This window comes from Myotis lucifugus, unplaced genomic scaffold, assembly GCF_000147115.1.
Source record: "Myotis lucifugus unplaced genomic scaffold, Myoluc2.0 scaffold_7, whole genome shotgun sequence".
Classification (NCBI taxonomy): Eukaryota; Metazoa; Chordata; class Mammalia; order Chiroptera; family Vespertilionidae; genus Myotis; species Myotis lucifugus.
In genome coordinates, this window is record NW_005871055.1 from 13,475,423 (window position 1) to 13,497,408 (window position 21,986).

The following is a 21,986-nucleotide window of genomic DNA, read 5'->3' on the forward strand; positions in this document are numbered from 1 at the left end:
GTCTAGCCCGAAAAATGTTCCATGTGCACTTGAAAAGAATTTATATTCTGCTGCTTTAGGGTGAAATGCTCTAAAATATCAATTAAATCCATCTGGTCTAATGTGTCATTTAAGGCTGCTGTTTACTTGATTTACTCTCTGGATGATCTATCCATTGATGCCAATTGTCATTGACATCAATAACTGCATTACTGTCAATCTCTCCATTTATATCCATCAATATATATTTAGGTGCTCCTATGTTGGGTGCAAGGGTTATATCCTCTTGTTAGATTGACCACTTTATCATTATGTAATGTTTTTCTTTGTTTCTTGTTATAGCCTTTGTTTCAAAGTCTATATTGTCTAATAAGTATTGCTACCCCAGCTTTTCTTTATCAATTCCATTTGCATGAAATATCTTTTTCCATCTCTTTCTACTTTCAGTTTGTGTGTGTCTTTCCATCTGACATGGGTCTCTTGTAGACAGCACATGTATGGATCTTATTTTCCTATCCATTCAGCAACCTTATCTTTTAAATGGAGCACTTAATACATTTACACTTACGATGATTATTAGAGGTATGTAGTTTCATTTTATTATTCATATTTATGATTCCTCCCACCCCCTTCTTAAAGAAGTCCCTTTAACATTTCTTGTAATACTGGTTTGGTGGTGATGAACATTTAGCTTTTTATAGTCTGGGATATAATTAAATTTAATGTTAATCCAAATTTTTCTTTTTAATATCTCTGTATCTATGTACCCAATAATACAATAGTAAAGAGCGGAAACCACAGGAGATGGGGAGAGGACTAGACAGAAACATTCTACTAATAAGATCCTTTAAAAAAACATCCTCAGCTCTGGTCGGATGGCTCAGTTGATTGGAGCTTAATCCCATATACCAAAAGGTGGTGGGTTAGATTCTTGGTTAGGAAACATACCTGCGTTGCAGATTTGATCTCTGGTTGGTGTGCCTAAGGGAGGCACAACCAGTCGATGTTTTTTTCTCACATGGATGCTTTTTTTTCCTCTCTCTCTCTCCTCCCCTCTCTATGAAATCAAAAATATATATCCTTGGATGAGTATTCAAAAACAAAACACAGACCACATTCTGGAACATAAAACACTTATAAAAAACAGAAATCATACACTGTCTCCTCTCAGACCACAATGGAATTAAACTAGAATTAGTAACAAGGTAGCTGGTAAATCCCAAAATATATGGAGATTAAACAACCCACTTCTAATTAACACGTGAAGAGAAATGTTTACATAGTTCATACTAAATGAAAATGAAATAAAACATCAAAATTTGTGGAATGCAGTGAAAGCAGTGCTTAGAAATTTATAGCATTAAATGCATATAGTAGAACAGAAGGTCTAAAATCAATAATCTAAGTTTCCACCTTAGACAACTAGAAAAATAAGAGCAAACTAAATCTAAAGCAAGCAGAAGAAATAATAAAGATTAGAGTAGTGATGGTGAACCTATGACACGCGTGTCAGTGGTGACATGAGAACTCATTTTTTTGGTTGATTTTTCTTTGTTAAATGGCATTTAAATATATAAAATAAATATAAAAAATATAAATCTTTAATATAAAAAAATTTCTATATGTGACATGGCACCAGAGTTAAGTTAGGGTTTTTCAAAATGCTGACACGCCGAGCTCAAAAGGTTCGCCATCACTGGATTAGAGCAAAAATTAATGAAATTGAAAACAGGCAATCGACAGAGAAAAATCAATAAAGCCAAAAGCTTGTTTTTTAAAAAGATCAATAAAATCAATAAGCCTACTCCCAGGCTAACTAAGAAAAAATGAGAGAAAGGTAAGTTATCAATATTAGAAACAAAACAGAAAACATCACTATAGAGCCCAAGAACAGTAAAAGAATACTATTAACAATACTGTACCCACAAATTTGATAATGTAGATCATTGATTTTCAATTGGTATGCTACAAGAATTTTTACAACATGCAATACTTGCTAATTATTGGTGGTGGTGACCTCTTTTCCTTTAGATTGTCAAATTAAAAAAATGACAACAGCCAAAGCAACAATCGCCATCTGATCTTAAATCATAAATATACAGGTCATACAATAGAGTTGCATCTTATTGGTCCTGTTGCATAATAAAATTATGTCTGATTGGTTAACTCTTGGTACCAGAAATCCTTACATACAAGAATAGGCACATGATTTTTTAAAAAGTTACTTTGGAGCAAGAGTGACTAATTACTACTATTTTTTGTGTAAATCAATCAAATTATACCTATTTTTTGTCAGTTCAACAAAAATATATATTTTTTGGTGTGCCACAGTATAGTCTCTAATATAGAAGAAAACACAATTCAATTACTGCATTTGCAAAGTTCTATAGATCTAGTACCATAAAAAGTATCTAGTACCATAAAATGTATTTCATAAATGTTTCAAAATAGCATATTAGTGTCAGCACAAGTACTGTAAATAGTGCTAAAAATTAGTTGTTCATGATGATATGAGTCTAGTATAAAAAAGGGACCACAAACCAATTCTGTCTCCTCATTAAATCCTATTGACTCTACTTCAAATAAGCCTCTGATTGTGTTAAATTCAGTTTCATTGTCTTAAATCTGGTTCAAATACCTAGACCAGCTCTTTCCAATATACATATAATGCAAACCACATGTGTATTTTTAAGACTTTCTTCTTGCCACATTTGAAAGAAAAAAGAAACAGGTAAATTAAAATTTTGATAGTATATTTTATTAAACCAAATATATCCAAAATATTGTCAATATAATACATAATCAACATAAAACTTATTGAGATTTTTTACTCTCTTTTTTTCATACCAAGTCTTCGAAATTCAGGATGTATTTTACACTTACAGTACATCTCAATTCAGACTAGGTACATTTCAAGTGTTCAATAGCCCTAGTGGACAGTGCAGACCTGAGACTACCAGAGTTCTCAATACTGGCTGCATTATCAGAATCACTTTTCACTTACTCAGTAAGTAAACTTACTAGTTCCAGGGTCTGGAGGTGAGTTGGTGAACAAGATAGATCTCTTCAGCCCTCAACTCACATTCACATGCTATAATTCCTATACACTGGACACAAAGCTTCATAGTAGTCCTTTAAACAAAGTAGGTTCTCAAACACAGTAGTCCTTTAAAATTCCTATTTTTACTGTGCTGGTTTTTTCCTCTTCCTGGACTCACCCCTTCCCTCCTCCATGCCATTTATCTTTCACACCCAGTGCAAAATGTCATTCTCCTCTGTAAAGTGCTCTCTGGTTCTTGAGACAGTTCTTTATTCTCTCCATTTGTTCATATCTCTCTGACATGCCAGCACACTATAGAATTACAATTTATTTCTCCACAAGATCAGGGGTTATCAACCTCATAACTCAGACACATTGGATTTGAGGTCAGCGGCAGAGAAGGGGTAGAATTACATACACATTATTTAACTATGCTCTTTTGTCTTTGCTATAGTTGCCCCTACTTAAACTAAATCTAATTTTCCCGTAGAAATTCATTATATGAAGATCAAGAGTCACATGAACTGCAGTAGAAATGTAGCGCATAAATGATTAGCAGCTGTTACCCTGTTATCACTCAAAATAATGAATATCCTAATACACTAGCTTATTAACAGTATATATTTTTTTAAGTTTGGATAGCAAATTCCCTGAAAACTGACCATTCTACAATCTTATGACTCTATCGTTTAGGTGTGCATGAAGCTCAGTGCCTTTGAGGGCTTTCTCATCTAGGGAAAGCAAAAATCAGGCTTTAAAGTTCTTAATCAAATGCCAACCTTGCTGTTTACTAAGCTGATATGATAAATATGTAAACTGTTATGATGCTAAGCATATAAATCTTTATGATCAACAACACACTTAAACTTAAGATACCCGTTAAGTACCTAAATCTCTACTGCTGATGTTCATCTCCTATTAAGAACCTAAAACCAATTTATATTAGAGAGAAAACTCAACTAGAGTTAAATAATTTCTAAAGTAATGTGTTCAGAATATAAATTCGAGATGTTTGTCCTTTACATTAACTATAGTCCATGAGTAGTGTGCTGGAACCAGTATACACTGACTCATAAGAGCCAACTGTTAAATTTTTTTTTAATGTTTTTTAATTGATTTTAGAGAGAGGAAGGGAGAGGGCTAGAGAGATAGAAATATCAATGATGAGAGAGAATACTAGATCAGCTACCTCCTGCATGCCCCCAACTGGGGATCCAGCCCAAAACCCAGGCATGTGCCCTTACTGGGAATCGAAACAGTGAATTTTGGTTCATGGGTTGATGCTCAATCACTAAGCCACACCGGCTGGGCCCAACTGTTAAAATTTCAAGAACTGTACAAGTCATTGTTAAACAAAACTATGATTAAGAATTAAATTATATAAAGTAAAAACTAAACAAATAATATGACAAAGGTAATAATTACTCCAAACTCACTTCCTAAATATTCAGCACATTTTACTCTGTGGTTAATTACACTTATTATATTTATGTATGTATGTATGTACGTATGTATGTTCGTGTGTGAGAATAATATAAAATTGTAGGAAATAGTATCTTTACCCAGCTTTTTATTCAGTGACAATACTTTGGTAGCTTGAAACTGACCATGATAGGAGTATTTACACCAAAGGAACTGGTAAATCCTACAAAGCATGGCTTTCTCTTTTTTCCCTGAGTAACTGTTAAACATTTACCAGCAAACAACAAAGTCCACTCATTATTCTGAATCAACAGATTATTTCAAAATGCAATTCACATGCTCAGCCCCTACCCAGAAATTAAAATTCAGTAGAACAGGAGTATATACATGGGTATTTTTTTACATGTATTTTTAAAAAGACCATCTCTCCTCCAAAAAAATTTTGATACACACCTCCACCTAAGAACAACTATTTGAGGTATCTAAAACAATATTATGTATCTACCATATTAGATGCTAGAAAGAGACATACAGAAAACTGCATTAAGACCCAAAAACAAGTCTCTGCAAACCATAAGTAAAACTGTGACACAGCTTTTTTTTTTTTTATCAAGGATCAAAAAATAGCCATAGGAAAGCTTCTTTAGGTTTTAAATTATTAAAGAGGTTGCTGCTTATACTATTCAATAACTTTCATACAAAGACTACAATGAGACAACTAGATATCCACATGTAAAAAATGAGGTTGGATCCTTACCTAATACTATCCTATCTAATAAAAGACAAAAAGGGTAATTAATCGTACCTCCGCTACGCTACCCATTGGCTAATCAGGGCGATATGCAAATTAACTGCCAACAAAGATAGCGACTGGCAGCCACGCAGCTGAAGCGAATATGAGGCTTGCTTGCTCCAGTGATGGAGGAAGCCAAGGTTCCCCACCTGCCGCGGCCCGGCTCTGAGCTCCGAAAGCAACAGCTCCAAAAGCAACAAAGTTTCAATTATAGAAGCTAAACAAACCCCAGATACCTGCTTTCAGCCAGCCGCGGCCTCAGAGCTGGGAGCGCCAATAATGGCAACAATGTTTCAATTATAAAAGGTAAATAAATCCCAGAATAAAAAAAAAAAAAAAAGAGGCTGGGAGCTTCAGTTGCCCGCCAGCCTGAAAACGGCCCTCAGCCCCTCACCCAGACTGGCCAGGCACCCCAGTGGGGACCCCCACCCTGAAGGGGGTGTGACCAGCTGCAAACAGCCATCAGCCCCTCACTCAGGCCGGCCAGGCACCCCAGTGGGAACCCCCACCCTGAAGGGGGTGTGACCAGCTGCAAACAGCCATCAGCCCCTCACTCAGGCCGACCAGGCACCCAAGCGGGACCCCCACCCTGATCCGGGACACCCTTCAAGGCAAACCAGCCGGCCCCCACCTGTGCACCAAGCCTCTATCCTATATAGTAAAAGGGTAATATGTAAACTGACCCTAACAGTAGAAAGACTGGGAATGACTGGTCATTATGACATACACTGACCACCAGGGGGCAGACGCTCAATGCAGGAGCTGCCCTCTGGTGGTCAGTGAGCTCCCACATGGAGGAGCTCTGCTCAGCCACAAGCCAGGCTGATGGCTGCCAGTACAGCGGTGGTGGTGGGAGCCTCCTGCCTCCTCAGCAGCTCTAAGGATGTCTGACTGCAGCTTAGGCCTGCTCCCCACTAGCAAGTGGACATCCCCCGAGGGCTGCCAGAGGGATGTCTGATTGCCATCTTAGGCCCAATCCCCCGGGGAGCGGGCCCAAGCCAGCAGGTGGTCATTCCCCAAGGGGTCCCAGACTGCGAGAGGGCACAGGCCGGGCTGAGGGACCCCCCCTACCCCCGAGTGCACAAATTTTTGTGCACCAGGCCTCTAGTCTTTTGTAATAAAAGGATAATATGCAAATTGACCCGAACAGCAGGACCATCGGGAACAACTGGTCACTATGATGCACACTGACCACCAGGGGGCAGATGCTCAACACAGGAGTTGCTCCCTGGTGGTCAGTGCGCTCCTACAGGGGGAGCTCCGCTTAGCCACAAGCCGGGCGGATGGATGGCTGCGAACGCAGTGGCGGTGGCGGAAGCCTCTCCCACCTCCTCCGCAGTGCTAAGGATGTCTGACTGCGGCTTAGGCCCGTATCCCACACCATCAATCGGACATCCCCCAAGGGCTCCCGGGCTGCCAAAGGGATGTCTGACTGCCAGCTTAGGCCTGATCTCCCAGAGAGCGGGCCTAAGCCAGTAGGTGGACATCCCTCGCGCAGTCCCGGACTGCAAGAGGGCGCAGGCCGGGCTGAGGGACCTCCCTGAGTGCATGAATTTTCGTGCATCAGGCCTCTAGTAAATAATAATAGAAAAGCGTAATATGCAAAGTGTCCCCTCGGGAGTTTGATCGCTTGCTATGACGTGCGCCAGGTGGCAGCGCAGAACGAAGGAAGGCCCCGGCTGGCAGCTGGGGAAGGGAGGCCCCCGCCGGCAGCTGGCAGCTGCTAGGGACCCTACCTGTGCATAAATTTTTGCACTGGGCCTCTAGTACTATAAATAATAAGTAACTCAAAATAGATCAAAGATTTAAATGTAAGAGCTAAAACTCTAATATTCTTTGAAGAAAACATAGGCATTAATCTTTGTGACCTTGAATTAGACAATGGTTTCTTAAATGACACCTAGACAACAAACATTTAAATAAATTGGATTTCACTAAATTAAAAACATTTGTGCTTTAAAGGATACCATCAAAAACATGAAGACAACCCATACTATGAAAGAAGTTTTTGCAAATCATATATATAAGAAACTTATATCCAAAATAAAGAACTGTTATAAATCAACAATAGACAATACAATAAAAAAAAAATGGGTAAAAGATCTAAATAGACATTTCTCCAAACGAGATATACAAATGGCCAATAAGCCCATGAAAAGATGATCAACATTATTTAGCCATCAGGAAAATGCAAATCAAAACTACAATGAGATTACCACTTCACACCCATTTAAGATGGCTATAATCAAAAAGTTAGATAACAACAACTATTGGCAAAGATGTAGAGAATTAGAAACCTTGTACACTGTTGGCAAGAATGTAAAATGGTACAGCTGCTTTGGAAAACAATCAAGCAGTTCCTCCAAAGGTTAAACACAGAGGTTAAAAAAGGTTTAAGCCATGATACAGCAATTCTACTTCTAGATATACTAGTAAACCCAAGAGAAATGAAAAATATGTCTACTCAAAACCTTGTATATGAATGTTCATAATTCATAACAGCATTATTCATAATAGTCAGAAAGTGGAAACAACCCACATGATCATCAACTGATGAATGAGTAAACAAAATGTGATATGTTAATACAATGGAATATTATTTGGCAAAAACACGGAATAAAATATGAATACACCCTATAATCTTTCATGAACCTTGAAAACACTATGCTAAGTGAAAGAAGCTAATCACACACAAAAAAATATATTGTATGGCTGCATTATTGTATGAAATATCTGAAACAGGCAAATCTGCAGTGATAGTAAGTCAAATAGTGGTTGCCTAGGGTTTCAGGTAAGTTGGAGTGATAAGAGGATGACTGTTAAAGGACATGGGGTTTCTTTTGGAAGTGATGAAAATGTTCTAAAATTGATGGTGGTGATGGTTGGATGACTGTGAATATACGAAAAATCACCAAAGTGTATACTTTAAATGGGTGAATGGTACAGTATCCTATCTAATAAAAGAGTAATATGTAAATTGACTGTCACTCCATGACAAAGATGGCGGCACCCTGGCGGTGTCACCCTGGCAACGTGAGCCCAGCGTCCGCGCCCCAGCCACGTGGAGGGAGGGGAGGGACCCCAGCTGCGCGGAGGGACGCTGGCGTCGTTGCAGGCCGGGCTGAGGGCCTTTCCCCCTCCCCCGGTGCACGAATTTCATGCACCGGGCCTCTAGTTTGAATTATCTCTCAATAAATGTTACATTTCTTGGGGGTAGGGGGAGAAGCTTTAGAAAAGACTTCCATTCCTAGCAAACACCTGTGTCCTTCTATCCAATTACTACATCATAAATTGTGTTTCTCTTTAGCTTAACTGCCAGGAATTCATCACTAAATTTTGTGGTCACATGAGCTTTACTTTACCTAAATTTTCTAGTTCAGTTTCCGTTACCACCATGCCTTACTTTCATTGTTTTAAGTGTTCTATTTTAAGCCTTTTCATTCTTGGAAGCAGGCAGAATATGATGGTTGGCTTGAACTCTGAAAACTTAAGAATATGTTTAGATATTCATGACCCCTACCAAGGTAAAGAAACCTTAAGAAGTTCAGCTTGAGCTCTACCAATGAATTTTCTTCACCTTAACTACCACCAAGAAGTGAAACAATCAGAATTATGAGTTTGCCGGAGGACTTTTTTTCTCTAAATTACATTATCTATACAGAACACTGTAATGCAATAGTACACATTTACCATATATTTACCACACAAGATAATATTTAAAATGGAACATAAATAACAGGTCACTACTGAAATTTAACTTTACTTTGGGAAATTTATTCCTACCCTAACAGGTGAGGATGACTCCTCTGTATTTCGTTTCTGAGATTCAGTGTCCATATCTTGGCGCTTGTTCTTCATTCTTTCTCTAAGATCCCCTGTAGGTCTTTCTGGTGACCTTTAAAAACAAAACAAAAACAAAACAGCAAAAATCTATATTTATATATCATTTTATAAGAGTATATTTGCAGAAATAAACTCAAAAATCTCAATATAATTTTTCTAACTGCCCATGGCTCCTAAATTTCAGAAAAAAAAATTAATTTGTTTCAGTTTAACATTAACATAAATAATATGAGCATCATTTAACAAATTTTCTCCCAATCCCAATCCAATGTATCCTTTAAAATTCCATGGGGGGGGGGGGGGGCAGGTACTGGTAACATGAATAAGAAACTATGTCTGAGCTGAGAAAAAAACAATTAGTAATTAACAATTTAATCACATAAATATTCAAGGTGTAACAAAAGTAAGTTTACAGTTGTTCATATGGAAAATACAATAACTAATAAATAATAAACAAGAGTAAACTCTGTGTTTTGAGTACTCACATCCATAAACCTACTTTTGCCCCACCCTGTATTAGTTATATTTGAAAACAAAAAAGTAGGAAGATAAAGTTTTAAGCCATGGCACTGCAAAATTAATCTAAAAGCAACAGTATAATCATCTACACATGTATTTAGTTGGATGCAACATCAACAACTGAGAAGATACTTTATGCCTCTTAAGAATCAAAGTTAAATAGAGAAGTTTTGTGTAATTCTTATAACTTTTCTTAAATTTAAAATTATTTCATAATAAAAAGAAATGATTCATAGCAATATTTTAGACAGTGATTTTATATTCTGCTCTGGATTTTAAAAAAATACCCACATTTATATTCAACACTGGTAAGGCTTTATAATTTAAATTGGAAATTTGATAAATGGCTGTTCAATTATTTCACACCATTACTGAGTAGGAAAAACAAAACAGAGATAGAAAACATACTGCCTTTAAAGAATATTCCCAGAACATTTAAAAAAGAAGGCAATATAAGTTAAAGAATATGCCCCTCTTTAGCCATTAAAAAATATTATATATAATATCTTCAAACGATAAATACAAATCACATAAATATTCACATCTATTTCAAGTAACAGTTGATCGATCATATCAATTCCTTTAATGTATCAGTCATTAAAACAAATCACATAGTGAAGAAATAATTTGTTAACTCACTTTAAAGGATCTAATTAACATTTACATGTTTATTTTATAGATCTATATTAAATGTTTTAACAGTTAAAGCTTAACTTAAATGGAACTCCTTAGCCCTAACCGGTTTGGCTCAGTGGAAAGTGTCGGCCTGCCGACTGAAGGGTCCCAGGTTCCAGTCTGGTCAAGGGCACATGCCCAGGTTGTGGGCTCGTTCCCCAGTAGGGGTCATGCAGGAGGCAGCCAATCAATGATTATCTCTCATCATTGATATTTCTATCTCTCTCTCTCCCTTCTTCTCTGAAATGAATAAAAAATATATATATTTAAAAAATGGAATTCTTATTATAAACCAGTACATAAATCCTTTAAATTATAATTATGTACATGTAAATTTTTGTCTTAGTTTTCTGCATATAACAAAAATTTATTGTAAATCTGTTTCTATCCTAAACAGCACCTAACAGAGTACTCTATATATATACCATGAATGCTCAATAAATGACTTAAACGTCTTTTGACTAAATAAGCATTATCTGAAATACATTGCTTTTCTTTCCTTCTTTGAATCACATTATGACTATATTTCTTCCCTACAAATAAAGTAAATTACACAAATACAAGTTATCAGATAAAAGAAAAAATACACAAAAGAGCAAAATTATGATAAAAATTCATTTATGCTAAGTCTAGTATGATACTATTTTTTTCCACTTTAGACAAATTTCTTTGCTATTTTCCTCAAAACTGTCTCCTGTATTAAATTTTTCAGTTAGTAATAAATTTCAAAGATGAATTAAATAATTATTAAAAGTGTAGTAATAATATAAACAAAACAATATTACTGAAATAGTTGACCAGGTATGTGTTTATACAGGTAATTAAACCTATGAAGACTAATCTCCCCTCATTAACAGAAAAGACAAATGACAATCTAAACACAAATAAGACAATATTCAGCATCACAAGTAAACGAAAATATAAAACATTTAAGTGAACAGAAAGTTTGAATTTTAAATTCAAGTAAACTGGAGCCCTAGCCAGTTTGGCTCAATGGATAGAGCATCAGCCTGTGGACTGAAGGGTCCGGGGTTCAATTCTGGTCAAGGGCACATGCCCAGACTGTGGGCTCGATCCCCAGGAGGCAGCCAATCAATGATTCTCTCTCATCACTGATGTTTCTCTCTCCCTCTCCCTTCCTCTGAAATCAATAAAATATATTAAATGCAATTAAACTTGAAAACCTATATATACACACAAAAAATCTCCAAATCCTAATGGTCAATTTTTATACTATTCCTATAGCCAAAGCAATCAGTACACCCAATTTTAAAACTAGATAAATTATTTCTTTACCAATCAAGTTTAAACTTTTTGTGACAATCTTTACATAAGCTACATCTTTAAACACCAACTATAATAAAATCATCATAAGGAAACCAAAAGAAAAATAAAAGGTCTTTATTAGGAAAGATTAATTTAGTACTGCCATTATTAAAGGCATATGATATTCAAAATAGCTCCATTTATCCTTATATAAATACATATTTTCATTTACATTAATACACTGCGATAAGGATTTGGCAAATGCATTTTAACCTTCAGAGTTCGCATTAGATTATCTTTTGTCATCAAGATTCAAATTTAGAACATCTTAAAAAGCTAAAATTATATCCTATTTAAATTTCAATAAAATTCTGTCTTAGCAGCAGTTTAATACATAATTGGGAGGGTTAAGTAAGCCACACATATATTATAAAAAAGATCTATTGTCAAAACAGTAAATATTGAACAAAGAAGTTAACTTTAAAGCAAATATTTTATTAACCTTGAATTTAAAACTAAAAAGATCTTATCTATCTTTGATTACATCAACAAGACTACTACCAAGATAGAAAATCTGATCAAATATATGGTTTTATTTCAGATTTTTATAGTAGATAAACTATAAAAGCCATTTTCTAATTGTATATGAACAATTCAAAATTCTCAATTTACCTTCTGTAATTGCTGCTATAACCTTTACCACGGGGTGAAAGGCCATGTACGAATCTACATGTGTTTCCATAGAGGCAGTTGCCAGTCTTCAGCCAGTTACGGCACTGTGTCTAAGAGACAGATATTACTATGTAAATTTCATATTTATTTCTGGACAAAAGATGCTAGTGGAAAATTAAAATAAATGCTATCAAAATTGCAGCTAACCTGAGATATACATTACTCCCCAAATAATAAAACATCAGAGAGAAAAACCCCACAAACTCACAAACCCTATCACTCTTTTCAAGTCTTTTAATGAAACATATTTTTTAAAAATGTACTGAACCAACATACATACAACCAGTTCACCTTTATTATACAAAATCGGTATTTTTAAAAAAGGATTGCAAGAGAATCCCTGAAACTACAAGTGACAACTCACCTCTGCTGTACTGCCAGTGCTGGGTCCAAGTCTCTCAAAGACACTGGGTCTTCGGGATGTGCTTTCAGATATGGTCTTCGTATTTTCCACTGTGACTTTCCTTCTAATTTTTGACATTTTGTACTACTTTAACAAAAAACGAGAGAGAGGGGGAGAGGGAGAGGGAGAGGGAGAGAGAGAGAGAGAGAGAGAGAAGCTAAACAGTAAAATTCTTCAATTTAAAATAACTGAGCACATAGCACATAACTTGCAAGTAGATAAAACTGTAGATAACACTGTAAAATTATAAGGGATTTTTCTCAGAACAAAAAGAAAGGAATAGGAGGTCACAAGTAAATATAAGTAAATAGAAGTTATCTTCTAAGACACAGGTCAGGGCACATGCCCAGGTTTCAGGCTTGATCCCCAGTGGGGGCGTGCAGGAGGCAGCCGACCAATGATTCTCTCTCATCATTGATGTTTCTATCTCTCTCCCTCTCCCCTCCTCCCTATTTTCCAAGTAAAAAAACTATACAGTGAACTCTACATCATGTACTCAGTATTATAAGACAATCTTTGATTTAACTTTTCTTGGGCTTATTCTCAGTCCAAATGTGAATTTACAGAGGAAAAGTTGGTAAAATTTCGTATGTCCATTTGTTTTACTGAACATAAAGAACTAAAGCCAATATGAGTGGAAATGAGAAATATGTAGAAAATGTAGAGCTTTGATTAACCAAGAAAACCACTATTTTATAATTTAAAAATGAGCAGAATTTGAGAAGTACATATGTAATAAAATATATAGGAAAAGTTAGAACAAAAACACATTTTAAAGTTTCATTTTGTTACTAAAATATTAACATATAGATTACATTGTAATGCTCACTCACTAATTTTAAAAACATTTGTTAATAAACTTAAAATCACGTGAGTTTTAAAATTTCCATAGTAGCTATTATTAGTATGTGGAATGTGGAAAAGAGGCACCCATCCCACCATATTGCTTCAAAGAAAACTAACCCTAACCTTACAATTTTTTCTCTCCACTATCAATTGAAATGGTTAGTTCTGTCCTCAAAACGCCTATTCCCAACATGCCCTCATCCCCAATACACTCTCCTCCAATGGTGCCACAGTTGGGGCAACAAGCTATTTATTATTATACTTGTAACAATGGTCATCTGTCAGCTTCTTGTTTTTCTGAGGGCTCCAGGTATTAACTCTTGTTTCTCTTCCTGCTCTGTAACCTGTGGCTTGGATCAGCACTGTTCTCCTTCCCTGACCTGCTGGAAAGTATAGTCTCCCAGCTTCTCTTCAAGTCCAGATCCCTAACATAAGCTTTAAAGATTTCAAAGGGTTTGGACTGCTATGTTAAAGACTATCAAGTGATGACTAATAATTCCATATTGCCCCTCTCCTTGTATTCTTGCCACTAAAAAAGTTCCTTCACACAGAGACAAAGTTGCTTTTACGGTGACGTAAGAACATCTCAAGATTCATCAACATAGTGCTTATCCAGGAATTTTACTTCGAGCTACTGTTGAGTCCACCAACTTAAAGAAGAATAGCAATGAAGTAAAGGTGTGTTCTCCTCTTTTCTCAGAGTCTAACAGTGTCAGACCTTGCCCCAATGAGTTTGAGTACCAGGTCTAGGTTACAGGAAGATCCTAGACTAAAAAAAATAAAAAATAAATCTGAAGCAAAGGGGGAAAAGTAGGAACTGGAGTTTTCTAAATGAAAGAAAGAAGAATTCTTCTGATCATCTATCTATCTAAGAACTTTCATTGGTAGTCAACAAGTTATCTAAATATTACTGAAACATTCATGATTTTGCATAGATAAATGCTTTATGCTTGCAAATACAAAAAATAATATTTTATATCCAATTTTCTAAATATGTACACATAATCTAAAGTACACCAGAAAAGCATTTACTCATATATAGTAATTAATGAATTTAAAACTGTTACCAACTAGTGTGACTTCATTAGGATTTTCAATCTAAAAATTTGGGCCTACAAAGGAAGATAAATACCGCAACAGAATAAAATGCAAATCTGACTGAGGAAGAGGGGCTTTTTCAATTAATATCTACAAAGGCTTCAATAAGAAGTAAATGTTTTAGAGTATGAGAAAAATTAGAAACAATAAATTTTTTTAAAATGCAAATATTAAAGTCTTCCCTAGCTCAGAGTCTTTGAAGGTTTTCTTTCTGGTTTTGTTTTCAAATTTTTCTTTGGTTTTAAGTTGCCACCACACTTCACATTATATCTTTCCCAAACAGCAGCATTATTAAAACCAGAGTGACACTGGTGAGTCTATCGTTACAGTATTTTCCTATTTCTCCTCTTCATTTTCAGAGTTAATAAAAGATCAGAGGTCATTATATTTTTTCAATTGAAAAAAAAATAGGCCGAAACCGGTTTGGCTCAGTGGATAGAGCGTCGGCCTGCGACCTGAAAGGTCCCGGGTTCGATTCCGGTCAAGGGCATGTACGTTGGTTGCGGGCACATCCCCAGTAGGAGATGTGCAGGAGGCAGCTAGTCGATGTTTCTCTCTCATCGATGTTTCTAACTCTCTATCCCTCTCCCTTTCTCTCTGTAAAAAATCAATAAAATATATATTTTAAAAAAAAATAGGTGATAAAGTTTGAATCATTAAGACACAATAAAGCACAGTCTCAATAAATAGGAACTGTCCGCCCCTCAAAAACTTACAAACATCATAATGTTTGTAATTCGTACTATAAATTTGACTGAGAAAGAAAAAACATACAGCAGCCTCTTTGTAAACAATTATTTCTGAAGTCTAATGACTGAAATCTTGTCAATAAAACATGTATCAGTTCTAGTATGCTCTCTTCAATTCTTAACTACATCTTTTTGAGGCCTCATCTTCCAGTAGCAAAAATGAAAGCATAATCTGATAAGCAGCAGCATAATATTAGTAAATCGTCAAATAATTAAACAATTAAAACTACATAAGTGTACTAACTGGTAGTAGAATAAATCCCTATCTACTGCAGTTCTAAAATAAAAAGGGTTATGTTAAATATTAGGTCTCTTCACATTTATATTTCATATTTTTGAAAGAAAAAATTTAGATTTATTTGATGCATAGCCTGGTAGAATTTTTTAAAAAGAACTTTCTAAAACAATCTTGCACATCACTTATATGTAAATAGACTAAAACAATTCCAAACTGAATTGTGAACAGAAGTGACCAAACTAGATCTTGCTATCCACACAAACATCATGCAGCCAAAGAGTAAGTTGGGATCATAGTACTGGTCTAGTGTTGTCTCATTGGACATAATTTACCACTGGCCAGCCTCCAAATTCCCATACAGAACAAAAAAACCCCCACAAAACAAACAAACAAACAAACAAAGAAGTGACCAAACTAACCTGACTACACAGGTATGAACAAGGCAATAATACTGCTGCACTGTGCAGAAAAAATAATTTGTTAAAAAGACTATGCACAGAAAAATCCCTTTCTGGTAACTAAAGAGAAGTAAACAGAACTGCAAAATACAAAACAAACAAACAAACAAAAACACAAAGAAAAGAATAAAAGGCACTTTATATATCAACACAAGTTAGCGTTTCAACTGCTACTAAGTATCTGCTGAAACAGTTCTAACTCTATATGACAAGGAGAGAGGTTTGGGGGAGATGGGGAAAGTAATGAGCACTGAAAACCATTTCTTCAAATACCTGTAAGTTAAACAACTTTGCTTTCTATATGTAAATGCAATGCATATTATAATACAAAGTAACACTGATAATTTGTTCGTGAGTTAAAATAACATCCGCCCGCAGAAATTACAGATATGGAAATTGGATGGATTTGCATATCTTAAAATATGCAATCAATGTTCATTTCAAATCACCAATAATTAGGAAGCCAGTAAAAGTCATGTATTTGATAAAACTGGATCCTACCAGATCCAGTCTTAGTTTCACCCTGCAACTATTTTTACAGACACAATTTGCATCAACATTCAGTATCTTGTTGAAATTGTCATGTTACAATCTAAATACTTCATTAAGAAATTGTAAATTATTTGAAAATCTATAGATTTTGTTCACAAAATTCTCCAAAATACTTTCGCTTAGGTACTAAAGACAGTCAGTAATTTCAAATATTACAGAACGAGACTGCTAATTATGCCTGGATTGTACTGCATAAACATATTTAGATTTGCTGCAACAGTATCATGAACTTTGAAAACTTGAGGTGTGAAGATCTTTTCTAAATTTTGTAAATTATTTTTTTCACAAAACCAAAAACCTGAAGAGATTGCATATGCCCATAATTTTCAAAGTAGTTCAAATTATCTGAAAACCTCGCAAAATAACTGAATAGCTTGACACTCCACTCCACAGACAAGATCCTACCAATATCATTTAAGTAATATTAACTCCGAATAATCCTGTAGCCACATGAGGTATTTTGCCATACATCAGATAATGCCAAACACCAGGCCCTCTCCTTTCATTCTTCCCGGTTTCTGCCATGTCGTTGCCAAAACTACCTCCCTAGGGAATGTGATCATCAAGTAGCACTCCTCAACTCCGAGGGCCCAAGTCGTTAAGTTCCCAGTGCCGGGAAGTAAGACCAAATACAACCAAAGGAAGATACTTTCCCCCAGTAAGTCTGGAATGCGTAATAAAAAAGGGGGGGGGGGGGGCGGCTTCTAAATCTAAAACTATACTCCTACAGCCTTCCACTGCATTCAAAAGCGAATACCACGCAAGGGCTCCCAAGCCCACCTCAAATACGGCCCTTCCGTCTGAATCCACCTGCCCCTCAGACAAACTCACCAGGACCAGAACGAGGGCGGGAAAGGAGACCTGAGCACAGGAGGCTTTGCAGAACGGAGAGAAGGATGCTCAAGGGGCTCAAAATCGCGGCTTGTCGCAAGTGGTAAGGAGACGACTCCGGGCCTTCCCAGCCCGGGTCCGCCCGACGCCTTCCCCCGATACCCGCACCAAAGCACACAATTCAAGCTTACCTCCTCCCCGAGCTCCCTTCGCAGGCACAGTCGGGAGGCGTCGCCGCCGCCACCGCTCTGAGGAGCAGGGGATGCGACTCTCTGTCCCCGCGCGTGGCCCCGGGAGGACAACAAGAAGGAGATGCGCGCGCGGCTCCCGGGAACCGGCCCTCGGCTGGCGAGGGGGCCCGGGGGCGGCTGAGAAGCGGAACTCGCCAGCCGCTTCGCCAGTATCAAGCGAGACTGGGACGTAGAGAGAAAAACAACAAAGAGACGCTGGGAAATAAGAAAAGCCAACGAAAACACTTTCAGGGCACCAGAAGGAGCGCCTCAAAATACCGCCGGAAGTCGAGGGTTTGCCCTGTTCCTCTACAGGCCGAGGCAGCTTCCGGCTGCCAAATTAGACGTCAGCACGCAGGCACCGCCCCTCCGTGGACTCGCCCTCCACCGCCCCCGGAGGCGGCAGTGGGAATTGGCTGGTCTTGGTGAGAGATTCCTGGAGAGGGTCTCAAATTCCCAATTAAAAATGATTTTAAGCCCAGCCGGCCTGGCTCAGTGATTGAGCGTCAAACTGTGAACCAGGAAGTCAGGGTCCATTCACGGTCAGGGCACGTGCCTGGGTTGAGGGCTGGATCCCCAGTGCGGGTGTGCAGGAGGCAGCTGACCAATGATTCTGTCCATCATTAATTCCCCCCCCCCCTCCCCCCATTCCTCTCTGAAATCAATAAAAATATTTTAAGAGGGAGAGTTTTGTTCTTTTATTACATTAGTTCTTAGTTCTTGCAATAAGCTGTTGTAAATGTGGTAAAGGCCACATTTGTTGTTGAAAGTAAGTACATTCATTGGCTCTACAAAGTTTAATGAACGCTGAGCTGGAGCGAAAGGAAATATTTATTCTGTTATTGACACTCCACTTTCTGGGCCATGGTCTATTCCTGTGGAGCGAACGGAAGCACAGCTGTGTTTTTAAAGGCACAAGCAGAATTTGTTGAAAATTAAAGCAAAAATATTTAATGTATTTCTGGCAACCTTTTTTTTTTCTTGTTTAGGGTCTAATCATTTGCATTAAACTAGTTATTAAAATTACTTGAGATGGTTATGTTAGGGGCAGAAATAGACTATTGGGGACTAGCTATAATTATAAAAAATATTAATCATGTTCTGTTAACCATGATTTTTCTATTCTGATGAGAGAAAGCACATTTTAACCTGGCTGAAAGATGTAGGCCCTGGGATATGAGAGCCTACATCAGAATGCAGTTCATTTTCCTTCTTCCAGAACTACCTATTGTGGAAAGATTAAACAATTTAGTCCTAGTCCCTGGGCGACCCCCAAACCCACATGGCCTGTAACCATTATACCTTGCCTACTTTCCTACATAATCTTTGTCCCTCTATCCAATATAAGCAGCTGGCTTGTGGGGAGGGGCAGAGCAGATTTTTGTGGATGACCTGCTGCTCTCCCTCTCCCATGCTGCCGGCTTTATTGGAATAAACACTCATATATGATTCATGATTCAACCCTGTCTCTTCTCAATTAGCTCAAGTAGTGACAGGCAGTCAGGACCCATTGGTTGTCCGGTTACAGTTAGTCAAACATCATGAATCAAAGAAAAAAACTCAGTACCTAGCTTCTTACAAGTTAAACAAAAGGGGAAAATGTGAATTTATTTATTACACTTATTTTGTTCTCTGACAAAACCAAGGAATAAGAAAACGTTTTAACCAAAACTATTGATAAAACTTAAAAAAGAAACTGGTACAATGATTTGGTCTTGGAATCAGTAAATTAAAATGTGAGAACAGAGTGTAAAAATCAAGAGCATTAAGCATTCCTGATGGCATGCCAAGCTATTTTAGAGAGAGCAGCAAGAGCTTCTCTGCAAGTAGGTTTGATGAAACTCTTTGGCAGCAAGAATCCATATTTGCCTGTATCTCGAAGTTCAATTGTAAAGGAATATTTGATGCCCAAGTCATAGATCCAGTCATCTGGACCTCCAGGAGCTAGATCTATAAGAAGAAAAAAGAAATTACTTTTCAAAATACAGAAGTTTCAAATTAACTAACAAAATGTGTTTTTTTTCCCTAAAAATGAAAATTGCTTTGCATTTTTCTGATTAGTAAGTAATATACATTGTTGGTAAAAACAATGGAGATTGATGGAAAACAGGTTAAGGAAGAAAATAAGAATTATCCATAACTCTACCAAGAAGAGATAATCACCATTAATGTCTTAGTGCCTTTTTTTTTTGTAGTGAAGGTTATAACCAAAAAAAAATTTAACTTAATTTTTAAAATTTTCTAAGTTAATATTTTTCCTACATACATAAGCTCATTCTATACATTCTGTTTTGTAACATTTCTAAACATGATATCTGTCATGACCAGTTTTATGTATTGGTGAGCTCAAATAATGTTTAACTCATAGCACTGCACTGTAAAGTTGGATGTAAATTAATTTAAATACCTATTTGAGACTTTTAGATTTTTCTAATTTCTAAGTAATATAAACAACGTTACAATGAACAACCTTGTTTATACATAATTGCTTCTTTGTTCTTTAGAATATTATTTCCTAGAAGTAGATTGCTAGCATAAGGGTATGTACTTTTTACAATTATTCTACATGTTGTCAAATAGTTTCAAAAGGTTCACCAATTTATACCTGCACTAGCAAGGTATGAATATGCCCACTTCTCCCTCCCACATTATCCATGAAATTTTGCATTTATTCCAATTTTATGGGTGAAAAAATAATATCAAATTGTCTTGCTTTATATTTTTTTATTACCAGTGAATTGAATGTTTTGTTTGATACATTTATTGTCTATGTTTATATATATATTTCATTAATTGTCTTACTCATTTCTATTTTGTTCAATTTATAGATTGTTTATAAAAGCAACATTGGAGTTATCCTTGTGTAATATGGGGAGAAGTTTTTCTTCTTATTTGGTTATTTAGCTTTCAACTTGGTTTATGACTGGATTTTTATATAAAAATATTTTCTCTATCTGGAATTTATTTTGGAGAAAAATACGTTAGTAATCCAATTATTTTTCTAAGTAACATCAGGTTTCTCAACCCTATTAATTGAATAATCTAACATTCTTAACTGGTTAGAAATGCTTTATTTATGAAATACTACATCTCCTTGTATATTTGAGGTTTCTAATGTATTTTAATATTTGGTTGGGGTGAATTCTCTCTTATTAGTCTTATTTTTCGGAATTCTACAAGCTCTTCTACTAAATGTATTCGTTCAAATGAAGTTCAAAATCATTTAAGTGTTCATTGGGATTTATGCACTAATTAATTTAGAACAACTGACACATTTTTTACATTGATTTCCCACCAAAAAACATGGCAGATTTCTCCTTTTGTTCATCTTCTTTTATGTACACCAGTAAAATTTTCTAGGTTTTTAACATATATAGATTATATGGATTTGTGTGTATACATGCATATATACATTTAACAATGAATCCACATATATGTATGTAACTATATGTAATATGTGTGCATGTATATATATGTACATATATAGAGGAAGTAGGATCTTTTTTTCATTATATTTTCTACCTGATTATTTTTGGTATATAAGAAAGTTGTAGAGTTGTGTATATTTAGTTCATAGTCAGAAACCTTACTCAACTTTTTAATTGTTACTAATATTTTTTGTGAATTTTCTACTGTTTTCCATGTAGACAACCATCCTATCTAATAAAAGAGAAACATGGTAATTAGCTGTATGGCCGCTACCCTTCCCATTGGCTAATCAGTGAGATATGCAAATTAACTGCCAACCAAGATGGCGGCCGGCAGCCAGGCAGCTGACGCGAACAGGGAGACTTGCTTGCTTCAGTGACGGAGGAAGCCAAGCTTCCCCGCCTGCCTTGCCGGCCTCTCAGCTGCACTCTAAGCAACATTGTAACAAATATAGAAGCTAAACAAAACCCCGGGCTTCAGCCAGCAGGACCGCAACATTGTTTCAAATACAGAAGGTAAACAAAGGCCAGAAATCTGCTTTTAGCAGCGGAGGTCTCATAGCTGGAGCCGAGCCTCAGAGCTAAAGCTGGCCCAGAATAAAAAAAAAGGAAAAAAGGACAGGTTGGGAGCTTCAGTCACCCGCCAGCCTGAAAACGGCCCTCAGCCCCTCACCCAGTCTGGCCAGGCACCCCAGTGGGGACCCCCACCCTGAAAGGGGTGTGACCAGCTGCAAACAGCCATCATCCCCTCATCCAGGCTGGCCAGGCACCCCAGTGGGGACCCCCACCCTGATCCAGGACACCCTTCAGGACAAACCAGCTGGCCCCCACCCGTGTACCAGGCTTCTATCCTATATAGTAAAAGGGTAATATGCCTCCCAGCA

General features: G+C 36.7%; 2 protein-coding genes and 1 non-coding gene across 12 annotated transcripts in view; 1 reads left to right on the forward strand and 2 right to left on the reverse strand.

Annotated features, from left to right (window-relative positions):
* The window catches only part of ZC3H13 (zinc finger CCCH-type containing 13), a 137,288-nt gene extending 119,254 nt beyond the window's left edge, over nucleotides 1–18,034 (reverse strand). Inside the window, exons 1-4 of one of the 9 annotated variants that reach the window (XM_014449515.2) lie at nucleotides 17,636–18,034; nucleotides 12,634–12,756; nucleotides 12,210–12,319; nucleotides 9,018–9,129 (exon numbers count right to left, since the gene is read on the reverse strand). In XM_014449515.2, coding sequence (XP_014305001.1) covers nucleotides 9,018–9,129; nucleotides 12,210–12,319; nucleotides 12,634–12,750 — 339 coding nt within the window. In that variant the 5' untranslated portion in view covers nucleotides 12,751–12,756; nucleotides 17,636–18,034. Of the gene's footprint in view, nucleotides 1–9,017; nucleotides 9,130–12,209; nucleotides 12,320–12,633; nucleotides 13,011–17,635 lie in introns of those variants that run through there. The other 8 variants (XM_014449510.2, XM_006083588.3, XM_014449543.2 and 5 more) reach the window with 8 other exon arrangements.
* On the forward strand, nucleotides 15,816–15,966 carry LOC111824689. The gene has a single exon (XR_002827779.1). It is a non-coding gene; the product is annotated as a small nucleolar RNA SNORA23 (small nucleolar RNA).
* A 1,342-nt stretch (nucleotides 18,035–19,376) lies between the features above and the next one.
* Nucleotides 19,377–21,986, reverse strand: part of CPB2 (carboxypeptidase B2) — a 48,314-nt gene continuing 45,704 nt past the window's right edge. For both annotated transcript variants that reach the window (XM_023748012.1, XM_006083589.2), the window contains one exon: nucleotides 19,377–19,624. In XM_023748012.1, the coding sequence (XP_023603780.1) occupies nucleotides 19,440–19,624 (185 nt within the window). In that variant the 3' untranslated portion in view covers nucleotides 19,377–19,439. The remainder of the gene's footprint in view (nucleotides 19,625–21,986) is intronic.